Source organism: Hydractinia symbiolongicarpus, chromosome 3 (assembly GCF_029227915.1).
Source record: "Hydractinia symbiolongicarpus strain clone_291-10 chromosome 3, HSymV2.1, whole genome shotgun sequence".
In the NCBI taxonomy this organism is placed as follows: domain Eukaryota; kingdom Metazoa; phylum Cnidaria; class Hydrozoa; order Anthoathecata; family Hydractiniidae; genus Hydractinia; species Hydractinia symbiolongicarpus.
In genome coordinates this window covers 23,568,709-23,594,341 of record NC_079877.1, presented here as the reverse complement: position 1 = coordinate 23,594,341, position 25,633 = coordinate 23,568,709, and the positions used below count along the sequence as shown (strand labels likewise).

The 25,633-nt window shown below is 33.9% G+C and overlaps 2 protein-coding genes across 2 annotated transcripts; both read left to right on the top strand.

Moving 5' to 3' along the window:
* The first annotated feature begins 825 nt into the window (after positions 1–825).
* On the top strand, positions 826–1,731 carry LOC130636964 (mas-related G-protein coupled receptor member X2-like). The gene has a single exon (XM_057446817.1). The coding sequence runs from the start codon at positions 826–828 to the stop codon at positions 1,729–1,731; it is 906 nt and encodes a 301-aa protein (XP_057302800.1).
* A 22,876-nt stretch (positions 1,732–24,607) lies between these two features.
* LOC130636963 (uncharacterized) lies at positions 24,608–25,430 on the top strand. Its single transcript, XM_057446816.1, has 2 exons — positions 24,608–25,220; positions 25,270–25,430. The coding sequence occupies exons 1-2, from the start codon at positions 24,608–24,610 to the stop codon at positions 25,428–25,430; spliced, it is 774 nt and encodes a 257-aa protein (XP_057302799.1).
* Positions 25,431–25,633: the final 203 nt, after the last annotated feature.

Below are 25,633 nucleotides of genomic sequence, written 5' to 3'. Positions count from 1 at the left end.
AGACTTGAAATTGCTATGAAGGCGATCTTAATTGACAGCGGGATTTAGTTCGTTAGGAATTTTATCATTGAACGAGAACATGGTCGATAGACTTGAAATTGTTATGAAAGCGATATTAATTGACAGCGGGATTTAGTTCGTTAGGAATTTTATCATTGAACGAGAACATGGTCGATAGACTTGAAAATGCTATGAAAGCGATCTTAGCTTGTCGAAATGGAAGAATACCCTACCCTTTATTTAGTTTCTTTTGTAGCGCGATTGAGAAGAAAAAGAATAACTAAAAGTGGAGTCATCTTTGGAGTTCATTTGCAGAATTTCGATCCTATTCATGCAGGAATTTGCGGAAACACTTATCGATAAAGCAAAACAACAATTTTTTCTGAAAATTTATTTTCAAAGCTTTGATAGAACCCGAAATTTGTGAAAGTAGGTGGAATTTGTTATTTAAATAGAATGTGTTTGCAGGTGTTCCAGTCGCCTTTGCCAACTCGTACCTCATGTTGTTTTCAAATTTAATCTCATAGATTATTTTATTATGGAAATAATAATACTTATAGCAATAAAACTAAAAGTCGGATATAATAGTTTTTTGTAAATTTCATATTAATTTAATGTAGCTATTAGTTTGTGTTTACAATAATTTATTATTTTTTTCTTTTTACAAATTTACAATTAATTTATTAACAATAAATATTTTAAAAAATTCATTAATTTGAAATTAATAAAATTTGATTTATCATTCTTACTTTTAAGTTGGTCAGTCAAACGAATTAGACACTTCAAAACACCCAACGTACAGATATTTTAATCATTCCAGTAATAATGGCAGGAAATTTTACGGAAAATGTAACATTGGAGAATGGCGGTGTGATGGTATTAAATGAGATTGCTCAAATAAATCTTATAACTGCAACAAGTGCTAGCTTAATAGGCTCGTTATTTATTATTGGAATAAATATCCTCTTTATATGTGCAGTGGCAAAGACAAATACCGGGAAATCACTCCTTAGTGACTTGTATGTTATGCTCTCCATGTCTGATCTAATATTTGGTTTGGTTTCACTACCTATGTATGTAACTTTAATGACGGGTTATATAAATAAAATATCATCTCCTAACATTCTTTGGGCTCAAATGTTTATAAGCTATCTGTTTGGCATTACGTCGATGACAGCAATAGGCGCAATCACTTTGGAATTGTATTTAGCCGTGACAAAGCCATTGACATATGTGGCAAGAAAACAAAAAAATACTCTGGGGAATTTGTTGCTTGTATGTTGGTTGGTTAACATTACTTTTGCAACTGTTTCTTACTTGGTTGATCGCTCCTTTTACCATGAAAGCTACAAACTCACGGCGATAGCTTACGGTTGTAGTGTTGTGATATTCATGGGGATATGCCAGCTGAAAATTCATGTTTATCTTCGAACTGGTCAAAGTAGAAGCAATCTACGTAATAAAAAAGCCGCGAACGTTGCGTTAATGACACTGTTGGTTTATTTGGCTTGCTTTTTACCAGGTGGCATTAACTCTTATCTTAGTTTGTATGTTTTTCGAGATTCCGATTTTCGTGCAGCATTCATAGATCCTTGGGTATACCTAATAACAATGTCCAACTCCTTTTTTGATACCATCGTTTATGGGTTTCGTTCCAAACGGTTAAATTTTCGTGCATTCCTCAAAACATTCCAAGACCGAAGGCGCGCATCATCGACCAGTAATATGTAAATTTTTTTCAGCAATAATACTAAAATATTTGCGAGAGTGTTTGTTGATGTCTTCTTAACACTTTTCCCTAATTCATAAGGCAATTCATAAGGCCAGGTTTGCAGAAGATTAAGTAAAATTCAATAACCAATCAAAGCGTGATGTTAATTATTTATTAAAAACCAATGAACGTGCCGTGTTCCAAATTCCGAATTTATTATTTGCAAGAACTGAACTTTCGCATTTCACAATGTATCACATAAGAGGACGACACTAGTACAATATAAATTTAAAAAATGTCTCCTTCTCTATTTCTATCCTTCCTAGGTCATAGTAGTTCTGGTTTGTAGGTCACCTGAATGTAAGCCAATTATAGTTTCTGCATTTCCCAAGTGTCACAAGTGTTTTGTATCTTTAAAATAGAAAAATAAATATATCCGGCAGTACAAAATAACTTAACCCTATTCGGTCCGGGGGGGGAGGGCGATTCCGCGCCCCCCCTGGCGGTTTTTTTTAATAACTCCTTATTACTATGTTATATGGCTATGAAACTTACTGAGTTTCAATACTTATCTATTAGACACCTTCATGTCAAATTGTTAGGTCCTATACCTTTCAAAGGCTTTGATATTGGCCATTACTCGAAACTACCCCTACAAATTTCTATGAAATCCTTATAATGGGGGAGTTTAATAACTTCTGTTAGGATTATCCTTAGAACTTGAAACTTGCAACACAACTTTGTTTTGTTAAGAAGAATCATTTTGCATAATTTGGACACGTGATTAATCCGATTTCCCAATTTTGTCGGATTTTACCGAAAATCGGAAAATCGGGCTATTTTTGGCAATTTTTAATGCGATCCACGTAAAAACCGGGAAATATGTTAAATAACTTTTATTTAGTTTTCAGAAACTTCAAACGGAATGCAAAAATTCGCTCTGAAACAAAGGTAGTTAAATTTTAAGCAGATAGTGGCATTTTTAACAAATTTCTAGCTTCTGATGACGTCACAGAAAATGTGCTGACGCAAGCAAAAACTTATGTCTGCCATTTCCTTCCTTTTATGACGAACTATAAGCGTGCCAAGTTTGATTCAATTTAAACAACCCTATAGAAAGTTATTGAGGGGGGCGGTTTCCCCCCCCCCCCCCCCCGGTCATAGTATGTTCGAAGAACCCCTGACCGAATAGGGTTAATAAGCATTCGATTTATTCATAGAGTCAATTAAGAACGCACTTACACTCTGAAAAATAGAAAACTCTAAAAGTGTCAATTTCACATTTTTGCCGTTTAATTGATATTGTCCTGTTTGGAATTTGTGGAGAAAGTGGTTAGCTGTACCTTGGAAAGTGGCTAATTCGTTTAGCAAGTTTTTTATTTTTACAGGTATGAAACTTAGTGTTTCTTTTGTCGGAGCTAGATAAAAAATCTCATTAACTCTTTAAGTTACTTTCATAAAGTTTTTGTACATAATGTGTTGTTATGCTTTTGAGAGTAACAAATTAGTTGTCACGAAATATCAAAATTTTCTGAGTTATTACTTTTATACAAAATAACGCATATAAGATCCTGGCTAATTAAGTGCATGGAAATGCTACTGTAGGCAAGTGCGCCAATCACGCACATGTGCTCTGATAACGAGTTTAATATCAATTCAACAGTTCCATACTGTGCTTTTTTCGTTCTTATTTTGCTCGCAACAATCTGTTTTAATTAACGTAATAAACAGGACGTATTAAACATAACATAACAACGCAACAGCTTGCAAGCTGCAAAATCTGATGAATAGAATTTTACAAAATCGACAGTTATAAGACCGGTAATAGCATTAGGGAAGTAGGGTATCCCAAGTATGTACATCTTAAGTGCTTATGTTGAAAACTTTCGACATTTTAGTTTAAAATGGCTTAAAAGCCGACTTGCTAAAGTGAGCAGTAATCAATGACAATGAGTTCTGTACGCATTTTAAGCATTTTCTTCCCCTATAAGCTTCTAAACAGTCAAAAAAAAGTCATAGTTTGGAAAATATTAAATTTAAATCAAGAAATTCTATCATTTCAGTCGCATTTTATTTTATTTTACAATTAATTATATAAATTGCAGAAAGCAAATGGTTGACAATACAAAATTGACTTTTTTGTTATGAACCGTGTTGCGCTGTACCAAAATGTTCAATCAAAAATGTTAACGAACGTTAATCATGGAGTAATTTTTAAATCAAAATTGCATACGGTCCCAAAAGTTTAGACAAAACAGAACAGTTTCTATGAAAAAACTCCAAGTGAACAAAGTTTGTTCATTTTCCATGTTATATGTTGTCTTTACCCAGGAAATCTTTCACAATAAGGATTTGGGAATCCGTTGAAAGTTTTCAACAACATTATTCTCTTACAGGAAATCTGCACTTTGTGAAATTCTCAACAAAAACAAAAACGCTAAAGCGTGGAATACAGTTCTCTTCAACAAAAGTTTTAATTTGGTAATTATTATTACTTAATTTAATTTATTAATTATTATTAAGACAATAATTTACTTCCTTTTTTGGGGTAAATGCAACAAAAATGATAAAATAAGTTAGGGTTTTTCCTTTTCAATGCAAATTTCCCAAATGTGGAAGAAATCAATAATCTTACTCATACAAAAGGTAGACACAAAAATAAACAAATTAATACTATTTTTTCTAGTAGCTACTTAATATTTTAAATGAAATTTAATCAAGTGAAACATAATTCTGATGAAATTAAAAACAGTTGCCGAACCAGTGGAACTAAACTGTTCCGCTCGTCTCAGCTGAACTAAAATTTATATAATAACACTTTACTCGTAAACAAACAAAATAAAAAGAATAAGAGTGATAGGACCATTGGAAAAGGTGGCAAAAATGATGGATCGCCATTTTCGCACTTGTCATGTCTTAGATAGAATGTTTGATTTTAGTGCAAAATGTCACGTGGGCATCATAGCACATTCAATAGCGAAAACTTTGACGTGCACTACTGCAACTTTATTTAATGAAGCACACATATACACTGTTTTTAGAATTAACACGTGACGTCAATAATACAGTATGTTCTATATATTATTATCTTTGACTAATTTTCTGGCTGGACAGATCTTCAAATGCATAATAATTTGTTCTTAGGAATCATGCACACGGCCCAGAACATTACTTTAGTAATATTTAAGCGATAATTTGGTATTATTTGTTATCCATGTAAACATAAGCAATCAGTTTATTAAGGTTAGAGTTAGATGTGGCAATCCTGAGGCCGTACTCTTAGCGAAAGTTCACACAAGAAAGGATTGTAAGGCTTTAGTGCTGTTGTATTTAGCAGCAACATTGCTAAGTCCTTGTTTCCTTCTAACTTTTTTTGCATGATATAAATGAATCCAGATGTCCTTTACCGCATCTGCATATTTTTTATATATTGTGACATTGATGAATTTGACCTTGAATTATCATTAATAAGAGAAGGTAAGTGTTATCCCTTAAAGCATAATCCCTTTTCTGCTGTTATCAACACTGTAGCGATGATTTAAACCTCGAGAAATTTATGCACTAACTTAATCACATTACTACGTCCACACCTGGATATTTTCAGTTGTTACATAGAAATGAGTGAATTAATTTTAGCTATTAAGTATTGTCCAAGTGGAAAAGCTTATCATTTTAATATATTTTTTTTAACTTTAATCCATGTAAATAATGTAATATGTACTATATCTAAATAACAACTCAATATCCGTTTTGAGAACAATCTACAATTGTTTCCCTAACCTAATAAATTTTACAAAATATATTGTTGATAGCTTCTTTTGACATTTGGAAAAGCTCTCAGCACACATTTCCGCCTGGCTGAATTTGTTGCATGCCCCCCCCCCCTCCCTCCCGCCAATTTTTATAGATATAAACATATGTATAGTGTTTATACAGATATACACATATAAAGAAACTTGACTTTTACCCTAGTAAGTGTGATGCTTTAAAATATTTGAAAATGAAAAAAAATTGCATAACGGTCTCTCAACGAAAAAAGAGATCAAAAACATTGCGAGAAAGACTTACGTTCTAACAACACCAAAATTCAATGATTTCAACACATGACATATGGGTTTAAGACTCCAAAAAATTTGAAAATAAAGATAAATGTTGTTTATACTAGGGATGTGTAGCATGTCATTACCTTTCTTACATTTAACTCTGTTTGAAATTCATGTTTTGTTCCTCCTAATAGTAAGTAATCATAAGTTTTATGTGTCTATCAGTACACCTTCAAATGTGGCTACTTTTTCTAACTTTTACTTGCCTTTAATGCGTGAGAGGTCTTTTGGAAATTATGCAAAAGGTGTTTTCAGGATAACCAATTATCACAAAAAATTTTTCAGGTTAAGCCAAATTTCTCTCAATCTTAAGCTAACTGAAATTGGCAAAAAAGCGCAAGAAGTGCCCCCCCCCCCCCCCCCTTATAGATTGAGGCAATTAACGAAAATACTGAGATCAGCAATTTGAAACCGTCTTGATGCTTAAGGTCCTGGTGAGAATTGTATAAGCTTTATGTTTAAAAAGCAACAGCTGTTTAAATTGAAGATCAAGGTAAGGCGAATCAGGTTCTCTCTAAGCAGTAAATAGTCCATAGCAGATCTTGATTTTATGCTTTTTCATAATTTTTTTACTGCAGCAGACATTCCTTATGCCACGTGCACATTCCACTCGACTTTATATCATACAGACGGTTATAAATGTGTTTGTACTTCCTTGTCAATAGTTTTATTACTTTCCTGGTAAAATTTTTTACCTTCTTTGTGAATATTTAGTTTCATAAGCCTAAACAAATGCTTCCAACTTAAGTATGACTATACTGTGATTGTCTAGTTCCCCAAATATATTCAAATATGTTCCCAGATTAAAAAACAAACAATGCACACTACTACTGGCAAAGCGTGCAGGTCTTAAAAACGTTTGAGTATTCTTGCATGAAAACAAATATGTCCACATTCCGCTCCTAATTTGCTTGCCGTTGCGTCAAAGCTTAAGATATTTCCAATGTTGCAAATACCACAGGTAATATTCAAAACCTCGCCCTTCTTAAATGTAAATTATCATGAACCTAAAGTAAAGCATTCTGTTTTGTAATATTTTTTTACCATGTGTGTGATAATGTTCGTTGTTCACTTAAAAGATGAATAAGAAAGGATATTGCAGGATTTAAGTCTAGTTTAAAAGTGCTTGTACAGGGGACCACAAAAACAACATTTTTAACTGCTTCCACTAAAAGCAAAACATGCAGGTAAAACTTTTTGCCCCAATAATTGCATTGATAGGTCCTAAAGTCGAATAAGCACAACTATTTTCAGCAATTTGTACAGTATGACATTTAAACTTGAAAACATGTTGTAAACGCTTAAATCAGATCTCAGATCGCTAAAATTAAGAATTTGGGCAGACGCTTGATTGAGATGACGGTAAATCTAAGTGGCGCATCTAAAACACGCTTTGTTTTCGTGTTAACATTTTCTTTCTAAGAAACTATAATGGTCGTGTACTATATATGTGAAAGTATTAATAATCATGTTTCATAGCGCATATGTTTATGGTCAAACTTTTTCTACAACAATGAATTAACAGTCGAAAAAACAGAACCCAAAGCAATGACAAGTCATGATGTACCAGATGTCTTAAGAGAAAAGCCGTTTATTTATAACAGGTTGTTTGTTCTATAATCTAAACCAGATTCAAAACATATTCCAGTAGATTAAACGTAACTTTGATGATGTAATTCTTTCGTAATATCGAGTGTTGATGTGGGCATTTAATCACGTCTAATCTACTCTTTCTTTTTGTCAGTAGTAGATCAAATTTCTTTACAAAAAGCAATTGTTATTCCACCCATTCAAGCTAAAATTAACAACATGGCGCAGAAAAATATTTCTGACTTCAATTAAGATGATAGCTTCTAATTGCTTAAGTTTTGACCTGTTGCAATGAAACTGTGAGACGTGTTCCGTAGTTCTAAAAGAAAAATTGCTGTTTCACAAGGGCCTACTTTCTTTTATGAATTTATTCTAGTTTCACACTATTCATTTTTAATGTAGCAATACTTTGCACCTGCGAATTAACATGTTTTTGTTTTGGTTGTCCTAGCTGGATCTTAATTAGATCATATTTCATGGAACAGGTTTTACACAGCCAATTATTTTTCGTTGTCATTAAATAATTCCAACTATACCTTATAACCGGGGGTTAACTACTGATATTCAAATCCGACAACGAATTTATTATCTCGGCAGTAAACTCCCTAGTTATATAAAACTTTCATATAACTGATCTAATTTAAAAGATTTTACGGTGTGTTGCTTATAATAATTAAACCATCAAAAGTTCTCTATAAAAGGTCTCCATGCCAGAAAAAGACAAGCTGAACTTTGACATCAAAGAAATCAGGCTAAAAAGGTTAGTTTTTTTGAGTAGATTAGAATACTTATAATAATGATCATGTCACTTACAACTTTATCTCTATGTTAGATGAAGCAGTTTTATTTCTTGTTGGTGGTGGGATTTGTGTCAACTCTAGTCACAGGTAACACAAAATAAAGTCTTCATTTCACGTTACACGTGTATAACGAAAGTTTCTATAGATATTAAACACAGGATTTCTATAACTTACTACGCGGTCACGCTAAAAAGATGATGCAGAAAACTTTCAGTTATTGAATTAATACTTTATGTTTTTACGTCATTTGCGTTTCAGGAAGAGGAATAAATGTTAAGGAAGATGCACCTAAAGAAATATTTTCTCAGACGGACAATGTAGCAGATATTATCGATGAAAATGAAGGCTCTGATGATTCAGATGAAAGAGACAGCTCATCATATACTGATGATGAGAATGAAAACTCTGAGGATTCGGATAAAAGTAACACATTATCCGATGCGGATTACGAAAGTGAAGATTTAGTGCATTCAGGTAAAGAAATAATCTATGAGTGGACATATTGTAACTAAGCATAACTTCACTATTAAACCTTTGAACTATTGCAGGTGACGATGATGCGGAAGAAGAGGACAGCGACGTAGTAGAACAGGATAATGGTCAAAAAGGTTAAAAATTTGTTTTCTTTTATTTAGTAACATTTATTCTTTCTTCATAAAACGTATCTGTAATATGGACTAGGTAATGCTCGCTTTGAGTTTGTCGTTGACAATTCCTTTTATAGATCCATGGTTTCGTCTACATTCTTACAAACGCCGAAGAAGTCATCGTCGTCGGCGAATTGCTCGTCGACGAGCATACCCACGTCGAAGAATACACAGACGACGAGGCTATCGACATCATCGAGTTCACAGGCGACCGCATCGACGAATGTACGGAGGACGAATCCACCATCGCCGCCAAATTTGTCCCACTCGACGAATTCATCGAAAGCGAATCTATGGGTAGGCAGTGCTGTGAGTTATGTATCACGGGATTAAAAAGGTGTTGTATTTCTCAGATGTAGAATGCAAAATAAACCTGTCTAACACAACTTTTATTTTTGCGCTGTTGAAGTAAAAGATTGGAAATCCCCCTTTGTAAAGTGACTCGACCCCACCAGTGAGTGGGACCTGCCATTGAATACTCAGCCTAGGACTTAATAAGAGCCAACAACTAAGTCACATATCCAGGTGTAGCGCTTTAGTACAGGTATGCAGTATGTCGTCAATGGAGTAAAGCGCGGACAGCATCTTAGTGTTTCCGGTGTAATATATTTTCCGACACATAACTTTACCACAACTTCAGCTAAATAAAAACACTGTTTACAACCCGTTCTTAACTAATCATAGAAAAAACAATAGGTCAATTTTATTTTATTATATGATATAAGTTTTCGTGAAAATTTCAAGATTAATCTTAACACCGGGTTGACGACGCATTCTCGGTATTGAAGCGTGAAATACTCTTTGTAACAAGACTTGATTACAACGTCATTTTCAATAAAGCCACTGCAAACAGCCTTCTTAGTACAGGTGAACAGTTTTGCCCATATGTAGTACCGTTTTTAAAACGTTATCACAACTCAGGTTCGTTAAGGAGCGTTGCTGTCATATTGAGGGCTTAAAATGCGCTTAATTTTTTTTTAAAAATAAGGTTATAAAAACATGTATTTTGCCACCCCGTTGTTCATTTTAGTAAGAGGGGAAATGGATCCGACTGTTTCAATTGCTTGTATTTCGTGAAACTCTATCTTCCCTATGTACACATCCTTCAACGTGAGGAATTGAAACACTAATTTGGAGATTTTGCCGCAGTAAAGAAATACCGCTTTTGTAAGAATCAGTTTGTTTTTCTCAATACTAATAAAATAATCGTAGCACAATTCCAGAATTTGGATAAAATTTTTATCACTACCCATGACAAAATGTGCCTAATAAGTCTAGGAAATCACGTTTAAACGTTATTCTCAGTTTGGAAGCACTTCTTCCAACTTCTTTGGAGTCTTCTGTCAACGTCTCAGTAATAAAAGTAGGTAATAAATATGTGCAACATGACCAGTTTCGATTCTTTTAAAGACACAAGCTACTTCAGCGATAAATCAATTTAACTCTAGTTATGGACAGAATATGGAACTGGTAGAAATTCTTCGCGAAAAAATTGAAAAAAAAAAAGTTGTGGATTTGTCATAAAAAATATAACTTTACAAGAGCTAAAATTTGTTATGAGCTTCTACAAGTATTACTCATGAGTTAAAAATCACGTGAAATGTTATTATGAATGTGTTGAGAAACACTATGTAACAAGAAATTATCGCAAGAAAAAATTAATATTTTATAAACAAACACCAAGAAAAACGTCCATAGCCGTCTAACGTATTGGACCAAGGAGGTTTAAAAAGAGAAGGAAATACATTAAAGCGATGTCATATGAAATGCCATTTGAAATTTCTTTCATTTACGCGCTCCTTTGAAACCCATTTATAGCGCTGCTTTTGTTAAATTTTTACATGCCGAGAGTGAGATTAGGGATTTAACGACGAAGTAGAATTTTCAAAAACCTATTAAGAACTATACCGAAGATTAGGGAAACACTTGCTGTGTTAAATTATAAGAACATTCTAGTAGGATCCAATCCTTTAATAGAGATTTGGTAAATTTGTATTTCGTTGGGAACCATTTCAATGCTATAATCAACAGTAACGAGGTGTTAACTAATGCGCACAATTTCTCGTACTTTTGCATTATCAGTGGTTGAAATTATCTAATAAAAACTATATGAAAGCAGTACGTATTTTAAAGCAACAGTATGGTGACCCACAAGTGCAAACAACAGTATCCATTAAATTGTCGTTAAAAGCACGGCAAGTCACCCCTATGGGAAATAACAAAAAATTAAGGAAACTTTATAACGGTATCAAAAATTGCGGTCCCAAAGAAAAGAAAACCATACGAAAGGCCCTGGTCACATATGATATGAGCTAGCGATAGTGTTATGCAAGATCGAGCACTCAATCAATCAAAGAGCTCTACTTTATGTAAGCGATGATGAATTATGCGACTCTTGGATACCTTTCTATTTGATGTGCGGTACATTATTTCTCGTGACGTTAATGATTGTCATACAGATATACCCTTTTGTTTCTCCCAAACAACTTTTCTATGAAAACAAAGCATATGCGGATATTATTTCACGGCATATCGGGAAGATTTTATGATTCGTATTTGAAAAAATTACGTCAACACTATCTCTAACGTAAACATCGCTTTTGTGAAAGTAATTATTGTTTAGTTAAATGGGACTTTGTTTTAACCAGACAGACAAGGAGACAACAACACACCCCGTGGAAAGCAAGGAATTGATGTGATCGATATACGCGTGGTTGGTCAAGAGAGTATTGCCAGGGGAACTTTCGCTTATTTTAAAGAACGGCAATGCGACAAAGACATCGGGACCTGTACAAAGATCATTCAAATCCAAATACAAACAAGGATTTTGGACGCCCGTGTCGAAGAGCAGCAGTAGTTGGAAACGTGTAAACATATGGACGAGAACTTTACATAGGTTTACATCACAATTTTTTTATTTCATATATTTATTATTTAATTGACTACTGGTGTACCGTAGTCAACAGGGGACCGAATGTAGCTAAGAAGTAGAGTACGTATGGTGTTGGAGGTCTGTGATTGGCGCTCTCTACCGCTGCAGTCCGCTTTTCTCGCCCTAGTTTCATCACTTTCACTGCTTCTGTTTTATGCTAAGCATGTGTTTTTAAGAAGAGGCAAGAAGCTGGAACTTGTAATTCTAACCGTATATTTTTTATTATTATTGCGCATAATAGTAGTAAAGTATGATATGAACCCTTCAAACACGCTAAATTAATATATAAAGCTTTTTGCAAGATGTTAAAAGATATAATATTATACCTTAAAAATTGAAAAAGCAGAAAAAACAATCCTATATATGGAGAAAGCTTCAGACATACAATCTAGACTATATACGGAAGTTGCAGCCTTGTCTGCTAAGCAAGGTATGTGCACTAATAGTCTATAGCATTCTCTCCAATTAGCGGACACTCTAAAAGGCGGACAACTCTGATTGGGGGACACTGACCACTTTCTGTTCAAACTCTCATTTAGTTGTCCTCTTCTTTCTTCATGTCTAAGTCTGGCACGGTACGCGCTAGTTTTTTAAGTTTCACATCTTTGTATGCAAAATCGCATTTTCTTAAGATTTTGAGCTTACAATGCAAAACTTTCCAAAAGGCGGACACCTCTAATTATCGGACACCTTGTTCATGCACCAACTGTGATCGCTATTTAGAGAGAATTGTCGTTAGCCCGTGGAAAAATCCACGGGTTCGCCCGTCCTTTTTATACCGCATTGCGTGCGTCTAGCTACCTGCGCAGCTAAGCTACCATTTTGCGTGACAGACAGACGGACAGACGTATACGGGTATTATAATATAGACACTGTAGTTTTACAAGGATGATTTAACAAACAGTAAACTTTTAGCACGCGTGAAAGTCGGCAAAAGCTTCTAAAGGATTATTGCAAAATTAATCTATATCAAGACCTGGGATCTCAAAAAATACATAGATGACCAGGACTCACATATTCAGGTAAATTGAACATTCATGACATGCATCTCAACTGAGTAGAACCTTTCGCTTTATATGCGTGAAATTCTCAATATTTACCCGTTTCATATGATTAAAAATATTTAAAGAAAACGTAGTTAAATTCGTTTGGAAGAAGTTAAAAAGGATTACAATATCCGACAGGTTGAGATATAATAAAGTGCGACATCAAATGATAAAAATAGGATAGATTAAAGATTACAAAGCGCAACAAAGTCGGTTACAAATTGCGTTGGGTTACAAAGTGCACCAATATTTGATTACAAAGTGCACCAATATTCGATTACAAAGTGCAATTGGATTACAAAGTGATACACTACATCATTGAATTTTTAGCAGATGGCTGGTTTAATTTATATTTAAATAACAAATGCAGCTTTTCAAATCTACAAATTGTTGTTAAAGTACCACACAGTATATCTTAAATCATGCTTGACGATCGTTTTTTGTTAAAAATATATTCCTACCACATGTATGCTAGCTTTGTCATGTAAACGTAGCTTACCTATCACTGGATGCTATTTTAAAAATTTGTACCCATAAACAGTTCCATAGGTTCTCTGGACCACTGCACATATGTCTCTCAGCGATTTATTTTTCCGCTGGTACACATGAAATGATAAAATTACACACAAGAATGTTTCAGATAAATATGTGGCGTAACCATTTTAAACACGGAGACAGGCAACGGTTGTTATATAGAGACTAGTGCTTAGCCCGTGGAACAACGGGTTTGCTCGTCCCTTAATTTTACCCGAAGTGGATAAAAATATATCGCATTTGACAAAATACGGCTATTATTAAAGAGACTGGTCATCAGCCGTTCCAGGTCGTACAAATTCCCATGTGGTTACTTGATGCATTCTGTCTTGCCTTTGTACATGAAATAATAAGCAGATATTACAGGATTGTTTGTGAATATCAAGATTTATCTACTCGAGGTAAGCAATAATCCACGGCGTGCAGCTAAGTGAAATGTTGTCTTGCCGAAAAATCCACAGTCTGGCCTTTCTATGCCGCATTTCGTGTCTGTTTTCTACTTGCATTATCATTTTGCACTGAGACAGACAGATGACGGGTATTAATTTAAGTAATTAATCGTTTAACGCAAGGTTGAGCGCGTAAGTCTAGGTAAACCGTCCCGCACATCGGATGTGGCGTTGTAGTAAAGATATACAGTATGTGGAAAACACTGTCTAGCACACATGGTGATACAACATTTCGGTTGTAATATACTTTTTAAAATATAACATTCCCGCAACCTTAGATGAAAAGAATGTTAATTATCGGTTGTTACCCTGTCATAGCAATAACAGATAAGTATAGGCGCAAAATTCTTTGCGAAAAAAAATTAAAGCTTGTAACTCTGTTTTGTGGCGGGCAGGATGATGATTGGGTTATAGTCAAACCTTAACTATAACGTTTTACTCCTGAAAAAATATTATTTTATTTTTCATTTTTTTTATTTTTTTTATATACTGAAGTGTGTCAATGGCAACCAACTCTTCAGGTCGAGTGACTTTTTTCAGTTTTGGAGCAGCAACTATCGAAATCATAGAGGGGTTTAGTCGGACTTCTTGTTTCTATATTAGCTTCACACATTTTCAACTAATTAAAACTCACTTTATGGACTTGAATTTTGTCCCGGAAACACCCTGTTGTCCCCTTCACCCCTTCAGAAATTACTCGGAAACTCCATTTTGCTGAATAAGTTGTCGTAGAAAAATTGGGAAAAAAAGGTTAAATTAAAACAAAGTTGATTGTGGGCAAAATATAAATGTCGTTGTCCCATTGAATCAATAAATTTTAGAGTTTTTATCAAATTTTATAGCTTCTTAACAAACAAAAGATTATGTAAAAAGGTCGTTGCAGCCATTTGTACTTTATTTTGATACATTCACTTTCCAGCCAATAAAATATGCATTTCAAAAAAAGACAATACTCTGTAAAATAATACTTTAGCTTCTCCATATAGTTACATATTTAGTTATATAAGATTGACAACCAGACGCTAAAGTTATGTCATTGCACGAATGAAAGTAAAGTCTCTTAAGCGCGTCATATTTGGCACAAAATGTTCCAAATAATAAAGCTTTTTACCCGTACTTTAAAATTGCTATGCCAAGTTCACAGCATTGACAGTATAAAACCTAAAAGTTAATACACCTTTTTCACAGTTTAATTCGTTTGCTCATTCTCTGTATTTAAAAAAAGGAATTAAACGGAGTGAATTTAATAAGGCTTTGACCGTGTGCATTGTGTATATTCTTATGTATATTCTTCATTTTCTTCATTTTCATAGTCTAATGGCATGAATATATAGTATATAGGCAGTAATTATACCTAAAACAAATGTGAAGGCATTGTAACCTTTCCTTTTCAAAATTTTTCACAAAAAAATAATTTCACTTTTATTCATGGTCAGAGCATTTTTATTTCATAACCGTTTACTTCCTATTTCATTTTCAATAAGAACATCGTAACAAAAGAAAGATCTTTCTAAAACAATGGTTATCTGAAATTATGAACTCCTGTATTTCGAACATCAAATTTTAGTAATGCCTCTCTATGGGAGTAGTAACTTATCACGATTTCAAAGTCAAAAAACACTTGTCATTTTTTTCTTTCCTAACAATACTAACGAACCGTAAATCTTGATTAAACGTGCACTTTTGAACATGGTTTTCTTGTTTTGTCGTTTTTTTATTTAGTTTTCGTTTTGAAATAGTGATTGGCCAACAAACGGTGCGTCACGTGACGTTTAACTCGTGCAAAATACTTGCAGCAAGTACATAACAAACTTTGCTCTTCTAAAGTTATATTTTCACGACAAAACCACAGCCTTTTACATGTTTTCAAGTTTTTAAGATTTTCTACGAATTATATATTCCATCTAGATTTTCGTTGTTGCAGAAGTAGACCATGTTTAAGGGATTTGACACAACACTGTTACTTGTTAATTGTTACAAAAGCGGCACTTTTTAAACTTTTTTCTAATGCATAATTGGAAATTTAGTGCTTTGACTCCTCACTTTAAAGTCTGTCTACATAGTAAAGTAGGAAGTGAAGCAGGGGAAAACGTGGGAACCATGGTCACTGTTACTAAAATAAGTATCCTGAATGACGAAGCAGCATGTTTTTACAAACTTTTTTTAAGAAATTTTAAGCGAATTTGTGGCGCCCAAAATGGCGGGTCGCTCCTTAACGAATCTGAGCGTTTCGTAGCGCCGACGTTTAATTCCACGCGTTAAAAAAAATGACTCTGCCTTTCTAGTGAACCTGTTTTAATGCTTGTAATGCTAATGAAGCAGCGGCAATTTTAAAGTAAATGCTATATTCGTGCCAATAGACAGGTGTATCTTACTACACGATTTAGAGGTTACAGGGTAGAGCCTTAGCAAACTCAGTAGAATTAACTAATTGTAAACGCAACTATAAAATCATTGTTAAATGAATGTTAAATAAGGCAAAAATACGAATAATGCAAGATATATAATATACGTTGTGATTACAGGAGAAAATGGCGGTTACCAATTATTAATCTGGTTATGTTTTCTCAAAACAGATTTTAATGCACCGTTGCTTTAATGTCACGCTAGAACAATAATGGCTGAACACCATGGTGTCACACAGAAGACAAAATATTGGAAATGTACTTTTTGTGAAAGATGAATCAAATTAGAAGTACTAGTAGAAAAATGAATTACGTAAACAAATACGGACAAATTACACAACTACAATATATAAGAAAAATGAAAACATTGCAACGGTTTTGTTCCTGTTTCTATCGTGCATGATGGGATACATAAACTTGAAATAATCATTCTTAAGTCGTGAATACTGTTTGATGTGCAATGATTTATTTATATGACTCATAAGGAAACAGATGTCTAAAAGAGTCTCTCTTTTGGATGCCAGAATAAAAAAGACACTGTTTGAAGGAATTACAACCACCTTCGTCACATTGGGTCAAGCATCGAAGAGATCTGCCAAACTTATTTTTTTCAGCACAGCAGTCACTGTGCGATTTGCAACGTTTTTAAAAAGTTACCGCATGAGCGTTTTGAGATTTGTTCCTCAAGTACCTTCTTTTGGATGCCATAATAATAAAGACACTGCTTATAGGATAAGCAACCACTGCATGCTTCGATATAAGACACATAAGCTAACACAAATACTGTGATAACGACAAGACCTTTCATTCTAAATAAAAATTTAAACAAAATTGTTTAACAACGAAGTTATCAGAAATTGCTTGTAAAACCGGTAATTGTTTTCTTACCTGTCTGCTACGGATTTTACTTTGACTGTCTAGCGATGTTTTCATTTGTTTTTATAGCATTGTAAAAACAATATTTCCCATGGTGAATTAACTTTGCTATAGAAATATTTATATTACAAAGTATTTCCTGAAGATAGTAAGTTGTCCAAATAATTGATCTTTCTGACAGCGTAAATAAATGAAAAATTGGTAGTATTTTTAGCACACAAACCAAGCAATGGCTCAAAAAATATTTTTTAGTTATTTTATACCTGAAATAAAAAGCAAACGCGATTTTTTTTACATGACTGCAGTAGTTATTAGGCATGCTATTTGGTCAAAAAATACTTTCCCATATAACTTGTCTGAGAAATTGTTATGTCAGGCTGCATCAATACAGGAGCTGCAATACCAATTAAGTTATTTCTATTTGAACGTTTTAATATTTTGTTTATTAGCGGGCGGATCCCATGATCAAGAGATTTGGAATTAAACTGCCACAGCAAAACCTTTATGTAACAAACACATTACATATAGCCGATGCATCATTTTAAACCGTCAACTTTCATTACTCCTTAAAACTGCGTGCAATTGCCTGGTACGCCCATGCAATGTACCAACAACCAATTTTTGTTGAATGGTTTAAATGTTTCACTGTAGACGATGTTTTATAATTGCATTCCTTAGGACAACGCAAAATCGCGGTTTTTTCTCTAGCCTCGAGTGCCACTTGCTCTTTTTAACCAAATGGCACATTATAAAAGATTTAACTGCTGTGACTTTGTTGCTGAATACCAAGTTGTGATATCAAAGTCTGCTTCAAGACCAGATGGACCGGCTTGTTCTGCTCTATAAAAAAATTCCTTAGCTAATATAATTCAATCTTCTATAAAATAAGAACAATGACGAGTAAACGGAGTATGGACAAAGACTGAGAATGTTTTGATTTGCGTTGAAATGCAGTTAAATCGTGTTGGTGGAGCGCTACGTAATAGGTAATAAAATTGAGAGAAAAGAGAAGAGTACTGAAACAAATTTCTAGCCGTTTTTTAAATTGACATACTATAACGATTTTTGTATAAGAAATTATGATGAATCGAAAACATTTTTAAACCCAGGTTTAAACCCGTTTTTCCGGCAATCTAGAGGTTCTATTTTTTTTAAAAAATTTACTCAAGCAAAACCAGTCTCTCGGAGGCATTAATTCCACCCTCCACATAATAATAATTTTTCCGGGCATACAAAACCGGAACGTTTTCATAAAAATCATTTTAAGGTTAGGCATTTCTATTTTATGCTCCTGACGTAAGATTGTTATATTAAAAAGAAGAGTTTATTCATTTAATATTACACTAATTTGCATAAAAATTGTTTTATATATCTTTCTTTGTTTATTCTGTCAAGAATCTGTTGACCTAGACCATGCTGGAAAATTTAGTCCATAAAAAACTGAGTTTTATGCAAGGAGGAAATAGACACTGAATAATCTTTCATTCATGTGCTGCACGTTTCTCTAAACCCTTCTTCTCAGTCATAAACTAAAGCTTTTCACAGCGGTTTATTTAAATAGATTAACACGACCTCTGCTTTAAACCAGAGTGCGCGTTGAGAATAATTAAGAAGATTTTGACCTTGAACAAAAGACCCCCGTTATGAAATTGAGCTGAAAATTTACACGCTAATTTAGCCATGCTATATTTATAAATAAAAAAACAAATTCATAAATCTAAAGTTCTGAGAAACATGCCTCTATAATTATATAGTGTCTATAATTTTACTGAGTAAAAAAATTTGCAACCTTTAAGCAATCAAAACTTTGGAAACTTTTTTTAACCGGTAATGTAAAACTTTTGCAAGCAGCAGTAAGGGATGGGGGGTGTCCAAAAAGATTGTTTTAAATGTCGCTTAGTAAAGATTTCCAAAATAAACTAATGGACGTTTTTATTGCAAAATCTATAACAGCTTTAGTTTAGATTATCATATAAGAAACCGGTAATGCAAAACTTTTGCAAGCAGCAGTAAGGAGGGGGGAATGTTTCAAAGAAGATTGTTTTAAATGTCACTTAGTAAAGATTTCCATAATAAACTAATAGACGCTGTTATTGCAAAACCCATAACAGCTTTAGTTTAGATTATCAGATAAGATGAAAAATATTTAAAAAGTCTGATATGGAAATACTCACGAGTATTCCTGAAACCTCGTTCAAATCATCTTCCTTCCAGTTCCTTAATGTTAATACTAAAAATTAACAGGTTCCTAATAAAGATTAAAAAATTACGTGTGCAACACATTAAAATGCGTACATGTGAAAAGAATTTTACGTCGTAAGGATGAAATACGTCTCACACTCGTGGTGTATCGTAACAAAAAAGTATCCTTGCCTGGTATGCAGCATTACGCAGTAAGATCAAACATTTAGCGGAGTCAGTAAAAATTCCCTAGCCAGTGGCAGGTCACCGATTTAAGTCACACTCGGTCCATCATCTTTGCAGTGCTTTGAAGGCTAACAAACTGGTGAATTTATAATAACCCTACTCTCGCAGTAACCATTATTCTTCAATTAATTTAGTTTCAACTTGCATTAGATTTTATAGTTGGGTGTTGTAATGAAGTATTTATCTTTTTCTACCCACTAAAACTGCACCAAACTCCCTTCGACCACGTAAACTTTTGAGCTGGTTTTAAAAAACATCATAAACTTAATCCTAAATAAATCGCTTAATGAATTTGAATCAATTATTTCTGCCTATCGACGAGCTTTGGTATAGTATTATATTAAACTAGTCGATAAAGCCCGCGGAAAAATCCACTGAGGCAGAATAAAAATGAAAAAGAAGCGTTATTTGAATTTTGATGACGTCAACAACCTATCCACAAAAAAGCTTGATTTCACGTTGCCTCTATTGTGTAAAGCTTAAAGCGCTGATCAAGAAAATGTATTTGATCATGTGCTTTTGATGAACGAATAATGAGATATAAGGGTTTAAAAATTTTGCTGAGGTTAGAAATGACCCGTCAAAATCTAAAACATTTTTTTTAGAATTCTGTATACCTGTTTCCTTTATTGCGGAGTTTCATACCGCGCAGGTCTGGGCACTAGCGAAGCGCTTGTAGGGACAAATTCTTATATCCTCCGCAGAGCGTAAGGCATTTGCAAAGAAAAACATGCTGTACGAATAGAATTATTCACTTATTCCTTTGTATTTTTACTTTTTTAACTGGTGCGATATATTGATTTTACAATTATTTAAAGGAAGGATACTCAGTATTGACATAAGACTGTGTATTATGAAGGTTCAAGACCTAAACTTGGTTATTAATTTAATTGCTTCAAGTTGTGGGGTAGCTACACACTGATAATGAAAAGTTGGCATTTAAAAAAAAAAAGAAACCTTAATTTGGTAGTTACTTACATCACAAGTTTTAATATTGTTTTAAAAATATCACAGTGCTGATCAAAGAGGGATTGCTAGCATGTCATTCAAGATTTATATAGCTACTAGTACAGCCAAAATAATGTAGCTCATTAAACACAGTAAAGAAAACAATGGGTTTTTTTCTAAACTAATAGTGTCATGCTCATTAAACAGATACCTAGCTAGCTATAATATTAAAAACAATTCCAAAATTTCTTTTATTGTGTTTGCTAGAAACTTTATTTAACTAACCAGGGCGGAGCTACCTACATTTTTTATAAAACAAGTTACAAATTGTCAAAAAGCTGGCTGTACCTGTCTCCTTGTAGTTTTTGTTAGCCAGGGGTCACACTGGATCACTCATATATATGATAGCCTTATTCATACAGTAATCAGTTATATAAGTGGGTAAGTGTCCAGATGCTAAAAATAGGATCATAAAAACTCATTTCTAATATCACTCAACTTAACAGTGCAGTTCAAACACCAACTTAGCCTTAAAAATTGCTACGCCTCAATTTTGCATTGGAATAATTTTAATCTGTAAAGTACAAAGTTTCGACCGCTGCGAAGTAACATAATAACATAATAGTAACATAATAACAAAAATAACATAATGTGGTTAAAATAAACAAATTTAATGGAAAATAACTTTTTAAACAAATTTAGTGACTTTAACTGTTTTCGTCAAATATTTTCGGTTGCCAAATTTTTCTTATGTCAATGTACCAAAATTACTATAGCTATTACAAAATTGTAAAAGTGGACCTTGCCTAAATTTATTCTTGCATTTTACCAAAATTAAGAACACATTAATACAGTGTAACATGCTATTATGTATATATCCCTTCCTAGCTAGTTATGTAACATTTATATACAATAATTTCTAACGAAAAGTCAAAGCCAGACATTATATCATTGAAGTGTGCATTTTATTTTCAGTCGATTTCATCTGTGCACTTTTTTATATAACTAGTTAGCTATACTTTGCAAATAAATACTTTATTAAATGCTCTTCCACGTTAATCCATGTCAAACTTGCAGATCCAAATATAGCTAGCTAGCTATAGCTTACTGTAAAAAAACTTCCTTTTTAAGTCTTTCTAAAGCCACAATTCCGGTCAAAATGTATTGGCAGTAAGCTACAAAAAGTGCAGTATAATCCTTTCCTATCCCCTCTCCCCCATTATCAATGTTTGGAAACGTGTTAGCACAACTTTTGAACATTGATACTGGGGGAAAGGGGGCTTTGTACTTATCTTGCTCTTGCTACACTGATAGAAAGGGTTTACTGCCATTATTTTTGACCGGAATTGTAGCTGTAATTTTTACTTCTTCTTGACAAAGTGCACTGATAATGACAGAATAGTATTTCTTTTTAACCATTACTTTATTCCTTACAACACAAAATGTATGGTATATGTAGCTTGCAACTTCAAGAAGCTAACCCCAAAACCCAACATCAACAATATGTCTTCTCTTGCCTCTCTATAAAAGTCAGTAATTTAAGTTTTCTTCGATTCCAACATCTTACCCATGTCAATATGCCACAAAGAGGGTTAGAAACACCATTTAAACGTGTTATCAAAAAGCAAAACGTCGGTTAAAGTAAAAAATTAGTTGAAGAAACGTCAGGAAGGATTGTGCATTTCTGCCTCTTTTCGCAGCACTAACCAGAATAGTTGTGAAAAACTGACCGTGAAAATTATTTGGGCTATCGAGACAAATAAAAACAAGCCAAAAATTTGTCCCTACAAAGCGCTTCTCTAGCGCCCAGACCTGCGCGGTATGAAACTCCGTAATCGCATAGATTCTAAAACGCTAATCAAGAAAATGTATATGATCATGTGCTTTTGACAAACGATTGCACAGATATTACCATTTGAAGGTTTTTTGATAACGTAATCAACTTATTCATTTTGAAACGGAATCGGCGACCCAGGTTTGGAAAACTAACCCAAATTGGTCCCAGGTGGACCCTAGTTACCCACGCGGCAAAAAATCATTGTCGTCACGACCTCGTTTCCAAGTTATTTGGCCTCAAAATTTAAAGTGCAATGCAATGGCTTAACCAATCTTCTTAAACAAATTGACGTCAGTCTAAATGGATTGACGTCGCGCCGGAACGTTAGAAAATTTGAAATTTGAAACATAATTTTTTCGGCTACATCAATGGAAAATAAACACACTCACTTTGGCTGTTACAGACACACAGGCAGACACACTCTCCGTATTATTATATATATTGGCTCACAGACAGACAGATAATTTACACTAATCTTTGCCCGTACAAATTCACACGTCGCAGCAAAGTCGACAATAATACATCGCATTTTTTTTTTTAATTTTAACTCTGTGACTTAACATCCCTTGGATTCGGCCGACAGACAGCGCCTGTTATGATACAGATTAAGATAACTCTTAATTATTATTACCGTAATCAGTTACTCCAAAAAAAAGAATTAGGAAAGCGGCAAAGGGATTATTACCTCGTCTAATCCCTTTGAACATATAATCTTGACTAGGCGGGATTGCTGGAATCAAAACAAAAATTAAATCAAAACAGAAAAACAGACGGTATTGCTGTATGCGTAGTGTTGTTGCTCCTAACAAAGTAAGGAATGGTAACAACTATAACCACAAACCATGTTTGTGTATATATATATAGCAATACCTATAAACAATCCTTACAGATTTTTTTTCGAACATAGTGACAGTCTTATAATCCACCTAAGGGCGGCTCCAAAGACATCTGCTGTTTGTCCGATTTTCATATTAGATCCTGACGCAAAGCACAACAACATGCTAAGGCAATTAGCTAGATCAACGCCTGAAATTAAGCCCCTATCACTCATCATATTGTTGTCAAGAAGAATAAAAATTATCTATAAGTTGCGGTAGATTCTCAGGAGTTGCTTCCCGTTTCTGTTTTTTGTTTAAGATTAATCCTAATCGTGGCTAAACAGAGATCACAAGACTTAAATGTCATGTTGACAGCAAAACTGAAGTTTGATTAAGCAAGGCACGTTGAAGCTTTTTTATGTTCTCACTTACAAGCCTTTCCGTAAGTGAGATGTACAAGACCTAAACAGCGACTGTAGTTAACCAATAAGGAAGGAATGTAAGCTTTCTGCATCGTATAATTTAAGAAAAAAAAAATGCACTCGTCTCTCTGTAGAAAATAAAATTTAGCATTTACATTTTTTTTAGAATAGACAATGGCAGTGCGAGAAAAACCGTATGAAAAAGTATATATACACTAGATGTAGGTAGCGGAAAAAGTTAATAATTTACGGCAGGTATATGCAAACAAACAATTTTTGCGCAATTTTGTGAAAATTTAGAAGTTGAATAAGGGCACCATTACTTATCCACTTTGTGTTACGTGACGTGTTGTTCGGTCATGTTTGCTTATTTTCAAAACCATAAGCTTTTTTCCCTTTCCATTACTATTTCGTAAGATACGCAGCTGAAATATACATACTAACATGAAAACAATATTAGTTTTGCCTGCATAGTTTGTTTATATTCATTATTTCTCATGGTGATTCGCCAAGTGGGATAATTATGAGCGTGTTTCAAAAAAGAAAGTTTTTTTGAAACCCATTCACGTTGTAGGTTTTTATTATTTCTGGTGTTTATTTTATAATTTATACTAGAATCTACTGGTGACTACTTAGCTGTTCAGAGTTTTAACCATTGTGGTTGATATATATAGCTATACTCAATTCGTTAGCACACGCTCATTCAACATAGCCCGTGGCTGTGAAATTCAGCAACGCGCATGCGCAAAAATTGGAAAACATAAATTGTAAAAATCCTAGGCCGTCTCGTAGAAACAACAAAAATTGCAGCCATAGCCATTGTTGTGGTTACGGAAATAACGAAACTATAACCGACGAGATATCAGTGAATTTCCCTATTTTGCACGTTAAAGTTATAAAAAATAAAAAATTTTCCAGCAACATGGTATATATTCCTATAAAGCCACATAATTTAAAATTTCATTCTACTTACATATTTTCTCAGCTAAACATTAGGAGAAACGTAGAGCTCATATTTTGTCTAAACGCAGTACAGCCGCTAGCCAAACGTTCCATAAAAACATGGCTGCTGAACACATGTGTGAATTGGACAAACTATGTCGAATATGTGGATTTCTTCTCCCGAAAAATAAGAACAATACGTTCAAGGTCTCAAACCCTAAGGTCAGTAGAAGAATGCAGGAACATTTGTTCAGAAACATTGAAAAAGACACTGAGGCGCTCCACCCAACCAAAATCTGCATGAAGTGCTATTCTAGACTTGGACAATTGGACTATAGAAAAAGCACAAGTAACTTTGAGTTGTTTAAATGGTCAGAGCATACTGAGCAAAATTGCAATGTATGTGAAAACGAAATAAAACGAAAAAAAGGGGGAAAACCTAGAAAAAGGATGTCCACAGGACGTTATAGTGTCTCAAATTCACACTGGACCAGATATGAGACATCAGAAATTAATGAAATGTTAGGTGAAACAGTCGTGTTGATGAAGCAAAACTTCAAAGAAAAATTCAATGATAACCTTTATTTATGCATATGCCAGTTATGTGAAAGTTTAATGCAGAAGCCTGTGCTTTTGACTAAATGTCCCACAGCTTTTTTGCTTCAAATGCTTTATACCAACAGTGGCGGGTCGCCCTCCCGAGAGTACCATATGTCCCGTTTGCTCAACTTTGGTGACTCCAGAATTCGGTACACACTCTCAAACCATATCCCATTTATTAGGTAATTTGAAAATTGATTGCGAAAAATGTGGTGAAGTTTTCAAACATAAGGAATATTGCAAAGAAAATCATCTCAGCATGTGTGTCGGGCAAAACTCGCCACTATTGAGTGATGTTTTTAAAATAAACAAGGAAAATGATATCCCGACAGAATTTGAATAAGCTGCTCTCCATGTGATCCAAACAAAAATGTCACAGTCAATATTACCAAATAATGGCATTGAGTTTATGACTGGTGGATCAAGAGTAAGAATAACATTATTTCAATCCAACATCACATATTAGTTTGTCCCAAAAACGATTAAAATTATATGTACTTTTTTTATAGCCCTTGGTCTTCACATCAACACCAAAAGCAAAAAAAA

What these genes read in the sequence shown, in the direction of transcription:
- LOC130636964 (XM_057446817.1), top strand. Translation starts at nt 826, where the DNA reads ATGGCAGGAAATTTTACGGAAAATGTAACATTGGAGAATGGCGGTGTG.
- LOC130636963 (XM_057446816.1), top strand. Translation starts at nt 24,608, where the DNA reads ATGGCTGCTGAACACATGTGTGAATTGGACAAACTATGTCGAATATGT. An exon ending in GTCCCGTTTGCTCAACTTTG is followed by an intron (nt 25,221 to 25,269) that starts GTGACTCCAGAA and finishes CCCATTTATTAG; the next exon opens with GTAATTTGAAAATTGATTGC.